The sequence below is a fragment of the Pezoporus flaviventris genome, unplaced genomic scaffold (assembly GCF_033815535.1).
Source record: "Pezoporus flaviventris isolate CSIRO_AGI_PZ_B2104156 unplaced genomic scaffold, CSIRO_AGI_Pfla_v1 ptg000054l, whole genome shotgun sequence".
NCBI lineage: Eukaryota > Metazoa > Chordata > Aves > Psittaciformes > Psittacidae > Pezoporus > Pezoporus flaviventris.
The window spans coordinates 555,587-574,097 of record NW_026892602.1 but is presented as its reverse complement, the minus strand read 5'-3'; the positions used below and the strand labels follow the sequence as shown (position 1 = coordinate 574,097).

General features: G+C 49.9%; 1 protein-coding gene across 4 annotated transcripts in view; it reads right to left on the bottom strand.

The window, feature by feature from the left end:
• The window catches only part of VAC14 (VAC14 component of PIKFYVE complex), a 62,838-nt gene that overhangs the window by 22,120 nt on the left and 22,207 nt on the right, over window positions 1–18,511 (bottom strand). For all 4 annotated transcript variants that reach the window (XM_061468864.1, XM_061468866.1, XM_061468867.1 and 1 more), the window contains one exon: window positions 10,848–10,998. In XM_061468864.1, coding sequence (XP_061324848.1) covers window positions 10,848–10,998 — 151 coding nt within the window. The remainder of the gene's footprint in view (window positions 1–10,847; window positions 10,999–18,511) is intronic.

The window sequence follows — 18,511 nt, the reverse complement described above, 5'->3', positions numbered from 1 at the left end:
TCCAGCCCCATAGGCCACAGATACCCCGAGCCCATCATGCACATAGCAGCATCACACACATGTTCAGGCCTGGATCACGGATGGGGGCCATCGTTTTATGCTTGGTGACATGATTTCCCCTGAGTAGGAGCCATTTGGTGCAACAGTGTCACACACAGCTTGCCCTAGAGCTAGCACAAGAAGAGTTTGAGGCTTAGAGACTGTACCAAAAAAATGGATTTTTCTTTGTTCTTCATTTGCAAAGACCCTTTTTAACAAAAGAAGCTGAAGGTAATTAGAGTGGCCAGACTCTGAGCATGGAGGGTGTGGGAAATGCTCTGACTGGAAGGAAAGGATTGGGTGTGAAAGCAGAGACAGCGTGCTGAGGAGAGCCTCAACAAGCTCTGACATATCCAGACCCAAAGCACTTTCAGGCGTTTTCATCCTTTCACCTTAGGCGCTTTGTCTGGGACCGGAGGATTTCCAGTGGTATAGGGGAGGGATGCTCTGCACCCTCTTGTCACACAGGGCACCCAGAGGTGGCAAGCCTCTGCTCACAGCCTCTGCCAAGTGGCCAGCATATCCCTCTGCACCTCTCAGAGCCATAAAATCACTCCTGAGAGACTCCTATTGCTCATGTAACAGCAAACAGTGCTCCAGGTTGTAAGGGGCATGGGCTGCTGCAGGACCTGCTTGGTAAGGCATCCTAACATGGTCTTAGTCTTTATGGGGTGGGTAAGCAGGGAGGACTGGCAGAGGGGCATCTCCCAGCTCAGGGTACACAGCGAGCATTAGCCAAAAATATCCCTACAGACCCACAAGTTCAGGGAGCTGGCAGGTAAAGACTACTTTTCCCACAGCAGCACTCCAGGAGAGGTAGTTTATTCAGAAGGACAGCTCTCAGAGCAAATGTTTGGAGAGAGAGTTCTAAAGGTGACTTTGCAATGAGGGGCGCTCTCTCCCTTAATTTCTCCTTCAGAAAGACCACGCCTAACTGGAGGACGGAAGCCAGCACACATGAGCACTCCCAGGCTATTCCCCCCATCCTGAGAACAGCCAGTATTTCCATCAGCTCACTGATGGAAACCTGAAGAGTTTGATTTATGTATGTTGTCTGCTTCTGCAGAGACTCAACAGAGCATGGAGCAGCCAATTAAAGATGTAATCAAACTGCTAAAGCCCAGGAAAGCTGATGAAAGAGCCACTGGGCTGTTTTCCACCCTGGCTGTCCCACTGATACAGGTACAGGCAGGGCAGCTTCCTCAGAATCACATTTAGCATCCAAGAGGACATAGCCAAAGAAAAAGGAAAATGAAATAGTGAATCATCTGGACCAGAACCTGGAGTCTTCTCCCACCAGAGTTGTGTGGTCACCCCCTCTTGGTACATCTGAAACCTCAAGCCAGGCTTTGAAGCAGGCATCTCGAGAACACAAGTGTTTGCCATAGCATCGTGTTTCCCCTCAGCTGTGGGAAAGATGATCTGGGCAAAAAGAAAAGAGGATCTGAGCCAACATGCTCCAAAACAAAGGTGTGCTTGTTCAGAGGCAGGGAGCACCCGGCTTGAAAATACAGCCATGCCCCACGTCCTCACTACAGCTGCTCAGAAGCAGGCTGGAAGAGACATGGTCTGGACAAGGGGACACAGAGCAGCACATGGTGGCTGCCTATCCCTCAGCCTTGTATCTCCCACGGGCAGAGCCTCAAAAGCAAGCTCTGGTTTTCTTTCTGGTGATTAGGGGAGGTGAAGAGCAGATGGAAACTGCCTTTGAAAGCTGCAAAAGTGGTATTGTTTTGCCTATTTTGTCAGCAGTGCTGAGGCATCCAAACCAGAGCTGCACTGCAACCCAAGATTCAGCAGCACACCTTTATCCCCACCTGCTAGTAATGCCCCAGTGCTGTAGCTTGTCCAGGAGAAGGTCTGATCTGCGAATTTCTTCTTTCTCAAGATCTCCAAAATTGGCTCTCTGACCCTCCACCCAGCAACGAGAACATTGCCGCCAGGACTGACGTAACCTGGCAGGAGCACACGCAGCAGCTCCTGCCCAGCACTCCCTCCACATGGCACAGACAGCGTTGCACTTTACCACAGCCTCGCTCGTCTTCTGGTGATAGCCAGAAAGCCCAAGCCTTTACATATTATAAAACACATCCCAAGAGAAAAACAGGAGGTGGTAGCAATTTCTCTCCTCCCTGGAAGGTCCATCATTCCTATTGCTGAGGTGCTGGCAGTGGTGTGCACTGAACAAAACCCAGGAGCCTAGGAATGCCAGTGCAAGACAAACCACCCAAAAGAACCCTCAAATATGTGCTCCTGACATGATGCAGCATCTCCTGCATCTCAGACTGGAGACTCAGAAGGACCCTCTGGGTCAGCCAAGTACCCAAAAAGCCAGAATCACCTTAGAAATCAGATCCTGGCTACAATCTGTAAGACAACCAATCTCCAGTCCTGCTGATTTCTTCCATCAACTCACTAAAAAACCACTGAGCCTGGAGAAAGCCAGGCAGTGGTCAGGAAGCAAGGAGGGACTGGGACACAGAGATGACAAAAACAAATCTTATCCCTGTGTTTTTTAGGAGAGGAAAGTGCTATGATGGTCTGCCCACCCCAGGAAGCTGATCCATCATCATCCTTTGCCTCTGGAAGCACTGACACCAGACTCCAAAGGAATCATTTCTCCATCCCTTGCCCACCTGGCACCCAGTGAACCACTTTCTACTTCATCTCCTTAGGGAAGGTTTCTGCCACAGCATACTCACTGGAGCAGCCTTCCCAGTGGTCTCCAGGGGTGATACTGGGGGTGAGAAACCAGCCTGCAGGAGTCTCTCAGGCTGAAAAAGGCTAAACCAAACCTCAGCTGGAGTTCCAAAACCTCCCAATCCTCCAAACTTCTTGTTTGCTCTGTGTTTACAGGATGCCTGGAAGTGGCTGGCACTTTGCTCTCGTGTAACCCTTCCTGGTGTAACCCAGAGCTCAGGACAGCGGCATCTCTGGCTCAACAGAATCAGAGGAGCAGCTTGTCAAGTGTTTCTATGAAGCACGAGAGACAAGCAGAGAGAAGTGTTAGGAAAACTGCTTAATTAATGGAGGCTTGCACTTCTCCCCCTTTCCCTGAAGTGAGACTTTGCAGATCCGTAACCTGTCAGATCAACTGTTAACGTACCCGGAGAGGGGCTGGTAGCACATCACGGCTCTGCTGCCTGTTTTTTAATCTGGCATGGAACAGAGAGCTGGAAGAAGAAAGATCCCTGCTCAGAATGATGAAACTCAGCCCAAATATCCACTATAATAGGAATAAATGGGAATTCTGGTCCCACAGGAACATCAGAGCGGTGAAACAAGAGCTGGCAGAAACAGGCTACAAAAGGCACATGGAAATTGCAGCTCCATGGCTGACGTGACCACACAGCCAGGAACCTTGTCAACAACTAGAGGATCCTCCTGCCAGCAGGTCGAGGGAGGGGATTCTCTCCCTCTGCTCCTCTCTAGGGAGACCCCCCCCCACAGTCCTGCATCCAGCTCTGGGGCAACAACACAAGAGGGACATGGAACTGCTGGAGTGAGTTGAGAGGCCATGGAGATGCTGTGAGGGCTGGAGCACCTCTGCTTGGAGACAGGCTGAGAGAGCTGGGCTTGCTCAGCCTAGAGAGGAGAAGGCTCTGGGGAGACCTTGGAGCAGCTCCAGGCCTCTTCAAGGAAAGGCAGTGCAGGGCTTGTCTCTGCCTTCCTGAGATCTGCACATCTCCTTCATGGATCTGCACATCTCCTTATGGGATCTGCATGGGATCAGTCTGAGGAGACCTTAGAGCAGCTCCAGTGCCTGGAGGGCTGACAAGAAAGTTGGAGAGGGGCTCTGGACAAAGATCTGCAGGGACAGGACAAAGGCAAATGGCTTTAACATGACAAGGGGGGAGGTTGAGATGAGCTCTTAGGCAGTTCTTCCCTGTCAGGGTGGTGAGGCCCTGACACAGGGTACTGGGAGAAGCTGCAGCTGCCCCATCTGTGGCAGTGTTCAAGGTCAGCTTGGATGGTGCTTGGAGCAACCTGGTCTAGTGGAAGGTGTCCCTGCCTGTGGCAGGGGCTTGGAACTGGATGAGCTTTGAGGTCCCTTCTAACCCAAACCATCTATGATTCTATGATCCCAGGATGCCAGGCTAACAAATCCTTTCCCAGGCAAGCTACTGCTTCTTGGATCACTGAAACCAGCACCGGCATCAGTCCCCCTGACCCACAGGTGCTAGCTCAAGCACAACAAATATCTGCCAAAAGCCCTGCTTCATCCCAAGTGCTCACTGGCGGTTCATGCTGTTCCCATCACTTGTGTGGACATGCTATAAATCAACTGAGACAGGCAATTAGGGATCTATATTAAGACCCTTATAAATACATGTTGTACAGCAGCATGGAAATTCTACCATCTGGCTCCTTGATGGGCTGAGCCATCTCAAGACCTACAGTGGCCAGAGTGTTCCCAAATTGTTCCAGGGGCGCCTGACAGACCCTGACATAACTTGGATTTTTCTGCCTCAACCACAAAGCACCAAACTTCACCCTGACATACAATGCAACTTCCACTAATTCACCATAATTGGTTTCAAACTGGTCTTAATTAAAACCAGCGCGGACTTGCTTAACTTCACTTAAACCAAATTTAAATAAGATTGGACCAGAACTGATTTCCTTCCAAAGCAAGCTAAAGCTGGGTAAGCTGGTTAGAGTATCCACATGGGAATTTGCAGTGGTTTAAGCTAAAATGATTTACCACAATCCCTAATTGAAGCAATTTTAGATAGAGGGAGGGGAAGCTAAAAGCTGGTGGGGCCAAGCATCCTTCCCACCTGAGCATCATGTTTCCAGCTCAGCCCAGAGAACAATCTCCCTCAGCTCCTTTGGGAGCAACAGAATAAACCCAGCAGCAACCAGAGCCAGTCCATGAGTCTTCAACCCGCGTGGGGCTTGGCTCTGCCAGATGGTGCTTGGAGAAAACCTGGGTGGCGACGTGGGAATCTGCGCGGCATCTCCCCTCTTCCTGGGCAGCCTTCCCCAGGATGTTTTGAATTTCAGCTATTACAAACACAGGGCGGTGAAGCCTCATCGAGTGGGATAAAAACAGAGCTGTAAAAAATGCAAATATTTCCCCTTCCTGCTTCCCAAAAACCCGGCGCAGGGTGCAGCTGGAAACAGATGTGAATGTGTCAGCAGCTCAGCTGGGCTCTGCAAAACCTCCTCTCTCTGGACCACAGAATGCTGCTGAGGAAGTAAATCCATTGAAATTATGGATTGCATGGTCAGAGGCTCTGCTCAGCCTGATTTTGCAGGGCTGCCTGCACACATGAATGTTTCTCCCCTTCCTACCTGTCTAAAGAGCCATGGATTTGCATTTCCCAAGACTTCAGCATCTTGCTGGCAAGGGGGTCCCCACCGACAGGCCAGGGTGTGCATTTTTCTGCCAAATGAGGTTTTTGCTGCACTGATCCTCTGGATGCCCCCACTCAACAGAGTGTGGGATTCACAGGATCACAAGCATACACCCCAACACAGTGGGGGTGTGTGCTTGTGCCTGCCTTGGAAGAAGGCAGCAGGCAATGATCACGCTTCCTAGGAAGGTTAGCAGACCACTACTAGCTCATTTTTCTTTGTTAAGGTGAATCAATAAGCACAAATGCAGCAGGGGTACAGCTGAGATAACATACAGCACAAGAAAATACCCAGCAGAGCTGAAAAAATATGACTGGTTATGCTTGGTGGTGAGTTTATATTGCGCTGAGGCTACTGCATGGAAAGGTGAAGCATATGGAAGAGAACCTGCAAACACGAACAAGCAGCAATGGGCTTTGTCAGGCCATTTCTGTACCAATATTCATTCATTTTTCTGGTTTCATGGTTCTCATCTCATTCCTCACACCACTTTCCAAATTCCTTGCAACATCCTGGGGAAACTGAGGTAGCCAAGCAAAATAACTGTATGAAGGGCATACGCTTGGCTAGGAGTGGTCTTACCTACAATTTCAATTCTGCAATTCTAGGTTTTCTTTGGGAATCCCCAACCCTTCTGGCCCACCATGTGCTTAACCACCTCAAGAGAGGTTGATACTTGGAGGCGTGCCAGATGAGTTACAGCTATAGTCTGGATAGCCTCTCCTGGGGCTGTCCACGGCATCCCAGCACTGTTGCAGCAGAACACCCAGAAAAGAAATGCATCACCCTTTTGTTCTAACTCTCCTCTCCAAGAGGCAGAAGAGCACTTTTGAAATTCAACCCTCCTGTTCAGCTCCATGCCAGTAGGGAAGAAGATGGTGAAGCCACCAAGCATCAGGACATGAAGCGCTGAGCTCAGAATACTCAGGAGCAACAGGTCTTTCCTCTCGTGACTACCTAGCTCTTCCACTCTTGTTCCTGAAAAAACTGTTGGCAACTGGCTCCTTCAAGAGTGAATGTCCATGGTGTGACGCCAGCTGACTCCTGGCCTTTTGTGGAAAGGATGAGTAAGGAGAAGTTTCACTTTTATCCTCTCCTACCATTGGAAAAGCTAGTGTGGTAAATCTGAGCCATCTGACAACAGGCCACCTTTTCTCTCCTACCCTTCACAGATCCCTGCAGTCTACAGACTCTTGTCTCATGTTTTCAGAGGCCACCCTAACATTTTACAGACTGTCTAGAGGTGGGACCTTGTCCTACCCTGCCACCTCTGCAGATCTATGATTACACAAACAAAGTGAAAAGCAATGTAAAGGGAGTGGTTTGGCTCATTGAGAACAAAAACCTTCAAAAAGCTGTCAATAGGTAACTCCACAGAATATCTCAAGTTTGGTCCAGGCTCTGGACCTATTCTCCTGCAGGGATACAGCAGGTCAGAACTCAACACACTACGTTTCTTAGGGACTTTTAGCAGCCTCCTCTGGAGTTATCCACTGACTCATGGGATATCCATGGACTGCTGTTAGAAACCAGTGGCCACAAGCATGTTAGCATACCCTTGTACAGAGTCAGCCTCCCAGTAAACATCTGGTGGTGCTCAGAGCATGAGGTGCTCAGAGGGTACGCCACCATTCCCAGCAGGAAGCCGGGGGGGAGAGACTGGACTGAGCAGGAGGAAAGCGCCTCCTGTGAAACAAAGGGTTGTAACCACCTCTCCTTACAAAGCTGTGGAGAAAGGAAGGAAGAGATATGTGCAAGAGCTACCCTGTATGAGGCAGCAGATGGTACTGATATCCTTTTGGAGGGAGCTTCCTCCTCCCATGAAGAGCAGAGCTGGAGACCAGGCTGAAGGGTTTGCACTTATGCTGTCACAGAATCCTAGAATGGTGTGGGCTGGAAGGGAACACTAAAGATCACCTAGTCCAACTTCCCTGAAATGAGCAGGGACACCTTCAACTACATCTGCTGCTCAGAGCCCTATCCAGTCTGACCTTGAATGCTTCCAGAGGATGGGGCATCTACCATCTCTGGGCAGCCTGGTGCAGTTTTTTACTCTCCTCATTGTAAAACATTTCTTCCTTGTACCTAGTCTGAATCTCCCTCTTTTAGTTTAAAACCATCATCTCTTGTCCTACTGCTACACACCCTGCTAACAAGTCTGTCCCCATCTTCCCTATAAACCCTTTAGGCACTGGAAGCTGCTCTAAAGTCTCCCTGGAACCTTCCCTTCTCCAGGCTGAACAAGCCCACATCTCTCAGCCCATCTCCAAGCAGAGCTGCTCCAGCCTTGAAACATCTCCATGGTCTCCTCTGGACTCAGTCCAACAGCTCCATGTCCCTCTTGTGCTGTTGCTCCAGAGATGGAAGCAGGACTGCCGAGGGGGGTCTCCCCAGACAGGAGCAGAAGGGGAATCCCCTCTCCTGATCTGCTGGCCTTGGTGACAGCCACTCTTAGGTCATCTGCTACTTGTCCCAACTTCTATAGGGTTGGCAAAACATTTCCAAAGCAAAGAAGACAGCTGGATTCCCATCACAGAAACCAGAAAGGCATTTGGATCATCATCCCAAAGACTGGGAAGCTCTTGGGCACAGCTCTACAGACCTGGTCACAGAAAAGCAGGCAAAAGATAACCAAGGAGAGACTGAAGGAGGCCAGCAGCCAGCAACCCTCTCCCAGGGCAGTCAGAGCAGGTCGAGAGGAGCAATGTTGGTCTCCCAGGAGGTACTGGCCCCAGCTCATTGTGCTGGAGAAGACGTTAAGGGCAGCTGACCTTACGTAACTGGAGAACAAAGCAGCTAAAAACAAACTGGAGCTGGGAACGGGCTGCGGAAGTGGGACACGGCTTTCCTGACTAATCAACCAGCATCTGAAGGAAATCGAACTCAATGGCAGGGAAACAACTGCATAAACACATCCCAAGGGAAGAAAGGGAGTGAGAGGAAGTGGGGGAAGACCACAGGGGCACCAGCCCCTTCCACCTTTCCTCCTGCCGTCACGATTCGGGTGGCAAAGCCTGAAGCGCAGAGATGGAGAGCACGGCATGGAAACCTGCCGCAACCCCAAGGATTTAAGGGGTGTTCATGCTTGTTTACCAACTGCAAACTTGGATGGGCCTCAGAGATAGGAGGGGAGAGAACCTGACATGGCTCAGCAGCTCTCTTCCCACCGCCAGCTCCCATAGCATCTCCGTAAAAAGTGGGATGAAGGGATGAAAGAAGTGCTGGTACCCTGCAATGCTGCAATAGCATCCTACTGCCTAGAAAGCACTGTCTCAGCAAAGGCGTGCTCACTAGGGAGGTGTGCTTGGGGAACACTCCCATACACCCCAGTACAAAACCAGTGACCCCAGAAAGGTGTCTTGCTGGTGTCAGCACCTCGTGATTTTTGCCTGGGAAGGGCTGTACTCACAAACACATCAGCCTGCAGGGCAGTGCTTGGGTTCACTTGCTCTCACCGTACATCACTACCCCAGAACATGCACAGGTGGAGGGATTTCCATTAGCTCCCCAACCCCCAACCAACCCTCTGACAAAAAGAGTCTTTTTCAGGAGCCTCTGCTTTTCCAGGCATAATCCAGGGGGCTCCTGGCTCAGCTGCGACACCTCCATTCCCATGGAAGCCTGAGCCCAGCAGCCAATCCAGTCTCAGCCCTTGGTGGTTGGAGCCAGATGGGACCAGGGCCACGTTAAACATTCAAGGCCAATGAACCAGCTCCTTTTCTCCTCCTCAAAACCATCTGCTTTGGGTAAAAGCCAGTGACCCTGCAAAGCTCAGCCCCAGATAAATTCCCAAAGAAACAATTTGCTGGGGCTTTACAAGGAAGAGGAAAGCAGGTGAGGAAGCCAGAGTCTTTTAAGACCTGTGTAGGGTCAAGCTGCCCCACACTGGGGCAACAGGGGCTCTGGCCCTAGCAGATCTGCTCAGTGTGGGGAGAGCCAGACTTTTCAGGCATTATACTTGAATATGTGAAGCCAAATTGCTCTTCCAGATAGCTAACAGGGGCCATGGCAGCCGTTCGGATCCATGCCATCCAGCATGCTATTTTTAGATCATCCACAAAGAAGGAAACCTCAGACAACCATCAGTGTGAGCTGAACTGCAGCTCCTCAGCTGCTTGGCCAGCACTGTAGGAGCTGCTCCACCAAGGCAGTCTCAATTCTGACAATGGGAGGACAGATGAGACATGCAGAGGCCTTGGGGACATCACCAACATTGCAGCCCTCACTCCTCCATGGCAGAACTAAAGCTGCCAGCATGAAACAGGTGATCTGCAAAAAAGCTTACAACCCCACACCAAACAAGCCAAAACCTGAGCTGGTTGCTGGTGCAGATATTCCTAAGCCTGGGGAGGGGTGAGCGATCTGGGATTGTCAGTGAAAACAAAGCCTGGGGAACAGAAAGCAAAGCTTCCCTCTCCAGGGGTGATTTAGCAAGGCTCTGTGGCCACATGCTGCACAAGGAGAAGCAGCCTTGGCTCCATGCTTGGGGTGCAATCCAAAGCTGACATGAAATGTGCTTTTGGCTATGACGACCTGGCCTGGGGAGTACAAAAGGGAGGTCCTTAAACAGCAGCAGCAGAGGAGAAGGGCAGCCAAGCAACTGCAAAGGATGAGCCACAGACAAAGGAAAATGGAAAAAACTTCCCGATGTGCTGGGATAATTGTCCTGCCAGACACTCAAGAGCAATGTAGCAGTTCACAGTCAACATGGGCAGCCTTGGACAGATAACATCATCTGCACAGGCCGAATCCTCTGCAGATCTATGTGTTTTGGATACCTGGGTTTGCAGCCACCATCTCACCCTGGACTCAATTTAGGGCTCTGAGGACTTTAAAAAGGAGAGAGGAGGCTAGCACCCAAGGTCCCCTAAAAATAAGACAATAATCACACTGGAGAAGGACTTTCTACAGCGGCCTGCCGTGACAGGACAAGGAAGAATGGCCTTAAACTGACAAGGGGGAAGACTGAGAAGAGCTCTTAGGAAGAAGTTCTTCCCTGTGAGGGTGGTGAAGCCCTGGCACAGGTTGCCCAGAGAAGCTGTGGCTGCCACATCCCCGGCAGCATTCAAGGCCAGGCTGGATGGGGCTTGGAGCAACATGCTCTAGTGGAAGGCATCCCTGCCCGTGGCAGGGGGTTGGAACTGGATGAGCTTCAAGGTCCCTTCCACTCCAAACCAGTCTGGGATTCTATGACCCCTCCACACCATCCTCTGAAGCATCCTGATGCTAAACAGAGTTCTAAATCCCCAAAACATGAGCTAGAGGAAAGAGCGGTAATAATAAAAGTGGTGCCCTGGTCTGCACCATGGCAGACTTGATCCCCAAAGCTATGCTGAGTTGTGATGAATCTACTGATCTACTACTGCAGTAGAGTCTTCTCCTTCTGCCCAAGGAAATCTGACCAGTGCCATGGTGCATCAAAGAACCCAGGGCGAGGGGTCACTCACCAGAGGAGCTCAGCTGGCCGGCCCTGTCTGGGACCTGAAGCTCCACCAGGTTGGGTTGTGCATCGGAGCTGTCGGAGGCACCATGACCCTCTGTTTGTCCCGCTGGAGAAGAAGCAATCTCAGCCAGCACTTCCAGGTCCTTCAGGATAACCTGCGAAGAGATGAACAGCGTGGGGTGAGCTTTTCTGTCCAAACCCATGGCTGGAGACAGTGAGATGGGAAGCAAACCCCAGAGCACATCAAGAAAACTGTAAGGAAAAAAGGCTACCTAAGAAATTCAGAGTGGAAGTTTCAAATTATTGCAGAGGGGATGGGGCAGGAAAGAGAAAAGGGGAGGGGAAAAAGAGAGTTGTGAAATTAAACCAATGTGCATGAGGAGGTCTAGGTTTTGCTTTCCCCCTCCCCTTCACAACCCCAGGTTTGGGATAAGTCCAGCAAAAGCATGAGGATACTCTTGGGCTCTTGGGGACATACACCCATCTGCCTGCCCCCTGCACCTCAGCTCTCCCTTTTCAGGGCAGCATCCCAGAGCAGACAGAGCTGCCATTTGGATTTCATAGCCTTCCTTTCAGAAGTCACTGAATTAACCTATATATAGCATCTCTGGACAAGTTATTACAGGGTTGGTTGGGTTTTTTTTGTTGTTGTCAACCCTTCTCATGCCTCAGGCTATTTTGGGTCCCCCTTCATTCAAATGTCCTTGGGTCTAGATGTTTCATCAGCCATACTCAATACTCTGAGCGTGGCAGAGCTGTGCAGAGCAGAAAGGCTGCCAAAAAGGGCAACTGCTATGTCTAACTCATCAGAATCTAGCGCAGCACTTCCCTAATCACCCCTTGCCTACCAGCGCAGTGTCCTAGGTTTCCACATGTTTTCACAAGGCATCTTTCAGAGGAGCTTCAGTTATATGGGAGTTTTAGCTCCTGAGTTACAAAAAAAATACCCTTAACCCCGAGAAACAAAATCTAATTACATCTTTTCTTTTCTTGATCATGGAGAAACACGATCAAAACAGAAAACATGACCCCTGAATCAGAAGTAGGAGCTCCTAGGTTTTCGAGCAGGCAGCATGGTGCTTGGGAAGACCCTGTGCCTATAAACATAATGAAGTCCCAGCCTACAGCTCCTCTGGGAGGAAATAAAATAAGACAACAACAACTTGCACCGCTATCCCTGAAGAATCTAGCACCTCTGTCATGCTGTCAAGAATGGGACCTTGTGGCTAGCACAGGAGGTCACTGCCATTGCCAGCCTTCATGTTCATCCAGGGAAGGGAGTCTGTAGTTGCTGGCAGAGGAAGGGCCTTGGTCCCATCAGTGGCTCAGATAAAGCAATGCTGATGCTGTTTTTGTTCCAAGCAGAGGATGCCCCTGAGCAGACCTCATGATGGGTTTGGGCTGGGAACAAATCATCCCTTTCAAAGCATATAAAGTCATTTATATGCTGTAAGGCTGGATCCTTAATCCAGTCTCCCAGAGCTATCTGAGACGCTGCTTTGGCTTGGGATACTCCACGCAGGCTGCCTCGACAGCAGTGACCAGCTGAGGGCATGGCTGGACTTCTTGAGCTTTGGAGAGATTAAGGGGTGTCCCCCCAAACCAGCACATAGGTCATAGGCAGAAGGTGGAAAAAGCAGCGTGGGCTGAATTTGGTGATTGAAAAGCATAGAAGAAACAAGAAGCAGGAGGGATGGCTCCATGAGCACCTGGAGGGAAGAGCAGGCAGTCATGAAGGCCTTGTTTTTTCCAGCCGTGGGAAAGAGGCAGGGAACTCTGGCTCCTGCTGCTCCTTCCCTGCATGGTCCGGAGTGGGTTCCCAGCCAGGGATGAAGGAAAGCCAGGAGTGCTTGGTATGCACTGCACATCTCTGCACTAAGCAAAGCTGGAGCTGGCGGCTGGCTTTGTGCGACCCAGGAGGCTGTAAGAAAGCAATATCCTGCCATTGCCATAGCAACGAGCTGGCTGCACCAGGAGAGAGCTGGTCCCATCGGTCAGGAGCCCAGCAACTGTCAGACCCAGCAACGCTGGAGCACAAGGGCCAGAGCCATTCCCAGCTATTGGGCAAGGGCATGACCCGATGAACAGCCCAGAGGAGCTGCCATCAAGGAGGTTTTCCTGGTGCTGATGAGATGTAGGGTGGTGTGCCCCTGCTCCAGGCTTCCTGAATTGGAATGAGCACGGAAAGCAGCATCACAATGGATGGGGAGACCTGGCTGACTTCACAAGCCATTCTGAGCACTGGGATGGAGCTCTTTGCACAGCTGGGAGATGAAGAGCAGGTTATCAGTCAGTTATAAGCTATTACAAATAAGCAGCTTTCTCCTTGCTGGGAATAGGCAAGATTTCTCCCTGTATTGCCTTCAGAGCAGGAATTTTAAGGGCACACAAACCAGCTGGTCTCTCCTTAGCTCTTCCAGATCTAGGTCAGGTTAATTTGCTGCTTGTTCTGGTTGAAAGGAGCAGAGACTGGCTCTGCCAGTGGCGGTGCAGGGGAAAAGCAGCATCTCAATGGCGTGTGCTGGATGGGATGCACCTCTTGCATACAAAGCATTGCCTTGATGCTCCTCGAGGAGTTTGCCTCTGGCCAAAATTGTGGACTGGCCTGGAATGTTGTAGAGCACGGGGGGGTGTTCCCAAATCTGCTACAGACCCCTGCAGAACAAGACTCAACACTCTGCAGTGTAGCTGGGGCTGCAGCAGCAGCTCCTGGGGCACAGATGAGGTCAAGGATATGGACTGAGCTCCTGAAGATGCTGTCCTTACTGGTATTTGTAGCAATGTCTCAGAGGGTGAGGATTCCCTCGGCAATAAAATAGGGCACACAATACCAGGGGCAGGGTTATTCCTGCCAAGAAGATAGGAATTCAGCTGATGGTGCTACCAAGATGGAAACCAAGAAGGTTTAGGGCTGCAGAGCACTTTTTCAAGGGGGATCAACTGCCTTATATCATCAGGGAGGCTGTAGAAAAGCCTACAGCATTACCAGTCCGGCAATGCCACAGGAGTGACCTGGTGGGGACCAGGAGAGGTGAGGATGCTGCTGGGTGCTTTCTGCTGCTCCACCACTCAAATGCAGCTCCTTGCTGTGGCAGTGTGCACTGAGGCTGCCCCAGAGGACTTTACTTGTTTTATATTTCTATTTCCTTCCTCCAAACCCTCCCTCCTGCTTTTAGAAATCCTCCCTAGGAGGCATTTCTTCATGCATTAGAGGGCAGAAAAGGAGGCAGGACAAGGTCCATCCAGTGGGTAGTGCTGCAGGAAGCTGGAACTGCCCTGGAACATCCCTGTGTGCACACTGTGTGGGGCTGGATACCTACAACCCCTTCAAATTCAGCTCTCAGAGAGTCCCAGAGCTAATAATATGTAAGGGGTTTACTTTTATTTGCTACCTGTCTCCATCCAGCATCTTCCTCTGCACCCTGAGAAGCCAGGTACCCAAAGCCAAGCTCACCAAATCTCACATCCTACACCTTCTCCTCTCACACTGAGCCAGCTTCCCAGGCCAGGACTGCCAGTCCTCCACCGCAGGTGGGTTTAGTCTGCTCCATGATTTCACCCAGGAATGCTTCAGGCATCACCTCAAGCCCAGTCTGCACCTTATCGCTAGTGTCTGGATATACATACAAACCGTATATACATACATATAAGCAAGCCATGCAATTACAGTCTGGAACTGGTGCTGAGCCAAGAAGCTCCCTGTAGATCACACTCCCCACAAGAAACTTCCTACTCCTGTATGATGCAGTGCAGAGATTATCTTTCAACCCAATGCCCTTGCAATACCTCAAGTCCTTGGAGAAAGTCTCATTCCACCCTGCTTTAAGACTTCTGCTTATGAGCTGCTTCCATGTATGGCAGGCTGGGCTAACCACATTTTTCCACCATCCAACTGCAATTACATACCTCTCTCTACATCCCATCATTTCAGCCCTAAGCTCACCCTTAGTGTAACTTCTCTTTTCAAAACAAGCAGCCTTTCTGCTTTGGTATCTTATAGCTTTGAGGCCCAACCCAGAGAAGCTTTACCACCAAAAGAAATTAAAATTAAAGCCAGGCACATATACATGAGAGTTCTTCGCAGTCTTTGGTGTACATCCTCGCTTTGCATGGGGTCACAATATTATGGCCATGGTGGATTAGAGCACAGTGGCTCTAAAACCAACAGAACAAAGCTCCAAATCAAACCACGTTAAGATGGCTATTTGCTTTGGCACAAGCTTTTGTTCAGCTTCATTGTACTGGGAATTGGGAGTGGTGGAAGAAGTTTGGCAAGACTTAGTGTGACAGCAGAGCTTAAAAGAGCAGGGAAGAGACCTGGGCTTCAAAACCTTGCAGTGCTGTAGCAGGACACACAGGAGAGGTATAGGAGGTAACAGTACAGAAGAGAGAAGAACATGAGTATTCCAACCTACAGGGGGCTCCTCCTTTCCTAGTTTAATACTGAAAACCCAAGAGAGGGGCAAAATGTTTCAACTTGTTATGGAGAAGTTGGCTTGAAGGTCACACAGATGTTCAAGTCCATCACCACCTCCACAGGCAGTGGTGGCCCAGGCTCAGCTAATCCTTGTGAGGGAAGGGTACCAACTCTTGCAAAGTACTAGGAGCAGACTTCTGAAGGATGCTCTGTGAAAAACCTAGGGAGTTCCAAGCTGATCTAGTGGAAGGTGTCCCTGTGCATGGCAGGGGATTGGAACTAGATGATCTTAAGGTTCTTTCCAATCCACACCATTCTATGATTCTATGATACAGCTGCAAAAAGCAAGCTAAGAAACCATTTAAATCTTCTTCCTGCGTTTAAAGCCTTGACTGGCCACTGCAGAAACAAAGGTAGTTTTTCATGTTAGCAGAACTGAGAAGAAGCTGGAGTCTATCCTGCTTCACAGCAGACACCAGCTCCACCTCACCTGTCATTCCTGCATGGGTCAGACAGAAGTCCCAGCACAACTTCCAACCCCCAGGAAGATTGAGAGGAGCAGATAAGCAAACAGGAACACACACAGCTGTAAAGAAACAACTCCATTTTGGAGCCAGAGAAAGGCAAACAGAGCAAAGGAAGAAACAAGCAGCATCAGTGCTCCATGGTTTTCCCAGAGATGCCCTCACTGCCTGTTGTGTCCACCCGAACTCAGTACCTGGGTCTAGATGGGAAGGCCCAGGGAACTGAACAACTACCTCAGAAGCTGCCTTTGCATGAAGAGCTTGCAGAGGGAGATAACCCAAAAAACAGGTCTTCTTTTCAGCACTGCCTACCGGCAGTTGTGCTTTTAAACTGTGGGTGGAAAGGTCTAACCCACTGCTCCCAAAGAGCGTTTGGGCTTTAACTTTTCACCTTTTCTAACATCCATTCTTCAACCAGGTGTCTGGGCTGTGGGACTCACAACGAAAGGAGCAGCTTGTGCAGAAAAACGCACTCCCAGCCCAATCCTGTTGGTCTTGGAGCTATGAGGAAGTTTTTACCTACATCAAATTTTAACCAGGGCTTTTAAAGACTGCTTTCAAAACGAGGTCTCAAATGCAGGATGGAGCATCTCCCTGCCAGGGAAGCACAAGAACCAGCATGAGGTGATGCAGTGCAAGAGTACAGCATCTGACAACCAGGAATCCTGTATCCGGACTTGCTTACATATCAAAGGGAACCACTTGCTCCAACTTCTCTGAGTGCCTTTGTGAATCTTAACTAGGTCTCCTGACCATTTCTTTACTGGAGCAGGAGAACTGGGTAGTAAGGGGAACAGGAGAGAAAGCAGAGATGACTCAGGATGCCACAGATGCGTTGTTAGATTCTGGCCTCTGCTCAGCATAGTGGAGGTGGTGCAACACCTTGTACTACCTGAATGATAAAAACAGGCATGACAACTTAAAGGGCACGGAACCAGCTCCATCCAGTTCAAGTCTTTCCTTGCTTTGGGCCTGACTGATGGCAAGTACACAGAGAGACTCAAAGCAGCTCAACAAGGCCAGACCTTAAAAATAAGCTGCCTGAGCACAGTCTTTCAGTCTGATGCAAAGCCCTGACTAGCACTGACCCTCCAAAGCCAGATTCTCCTTTGGTGATGAGCTAGTGAGAAACAACTGCTCCAAGACAGCTTCAGAGCACACGAGGAGAGCAACAGCAAGCCTCCAAACTGTGCACAGAGGACAGGAGATCTTCATGCACTGCAAAAGGATGTTGAATTTTGCTGGGAAGAAAGATGGGACTGACACCACTGCCCAGCTGGATTCCCTTTGGGAAGGCAGCACTGCAGGAAGAAGACAGCAAAAAAACCCACTGAAGATGTGTACATACCTTGTGCTACACCATAGAACACATAAAGCCTTACCTAGGAGCTGATGGGTTAGCTTACACAAGATGCCACACCAACCCTGCAATCCCCAGCCTGTTAGTCAAGAGCTCCTGGGGAATCCCAGTCCAGGAATCTACTTCAGGACAACACGAACAGGGATAAAATATTGTACTGAGCAGGGTCTAATGGCTAACAGAGCACCCTGCATCCCCTTTTCTAATAGCCATGAACACTGCAGGTTAGCCACCTCCATCTGTCCTCATGATTTCCCAAAACACTCAGCTCCAACTCCCCTACTCTTCCAGTCATTTCCATTTCCTCTGCAGAGAGCAGCAGATCTGGTTGGGAGCCAGCTGAGCAGTGGTGTTTAATGGATTGATTCGTCTATAGATTTCCTCTAAAAAAATAAAGGAGAGCCAAACATTTCAATAAATAGAAGACAGGATTAAATAAAATCAGCTTAAAATTACTTTTGAGCCATTCCCAGTTATGTCACATGGAGGAAATGCATCACCAGGGTCCCTTCTTCACTGCTTTTTTCAAATATTAATAAGCAGTGTAATTGCAACATGAGTCACTGCGATCTCCTGCCAAGCTGGAGGGACTATCTGCAAGATGCAGGTTTTCTAGAGCCTTGCAAAGGCAGATGTGTGCTTGGGGACTCTTTTGGAAAGGTCTGTATGGTAAGCAGCAGGGTATGGAAAATGGCCAGGCAGTTGCTTGCCTTTGCAAGTCATTCCCTTGCTTGCTCATTCCCTTCCCGCCTCTCTTAATGACCCCCTTGCGCATAGGATTTATTGGGGGGTTGGGCTTTGATGCCCTGAGTGTGTAAGGCAAAGCAGAGAGTGTGTGATTTTTAGTTTGTGAGGAAGGTCACGGCTGAGAAACCAGACATTCACAGGTCTGGGCAAGAAGTATTCAGCTGACAGTAGAAGTGCTACCACTGGCTGTACTGAAGCTGCCAGATTCCAGTCAAACACTAGAAATGCTCCAGAGTGCCATGGAGAAGGGGAAAAGATGCCACAGATGCCAAAATGGAGACGACTGGACCCAGAGAAGAGGGGTGAGGAAGTAAAACAAGGAAATGGGAAAATGGTGCAGCACTTCAAGAAAGGAGCAGCCTTAGAGATGAACAGGAGAAGTTTAGATTGGATATAAGGAGGAAATTCTTTCCTGTTAGGGTGGTGAGGCACTGGAATGGGTTGCCCAGGTAGGGTGTGAATGCCCCATCCCTGGCAGTGTTCAAGGCCAGGCTGGACGAAGCCTTGGGTGAGATGGTTTAGTGTGAGGTGTCCCTGTCCATGGCAAGGGGGTTGGAACTTGATGATCTTAAGGTCCTTTCCAATCCTAACTATTCTACGAAGAACACTGCCTTGGGAGG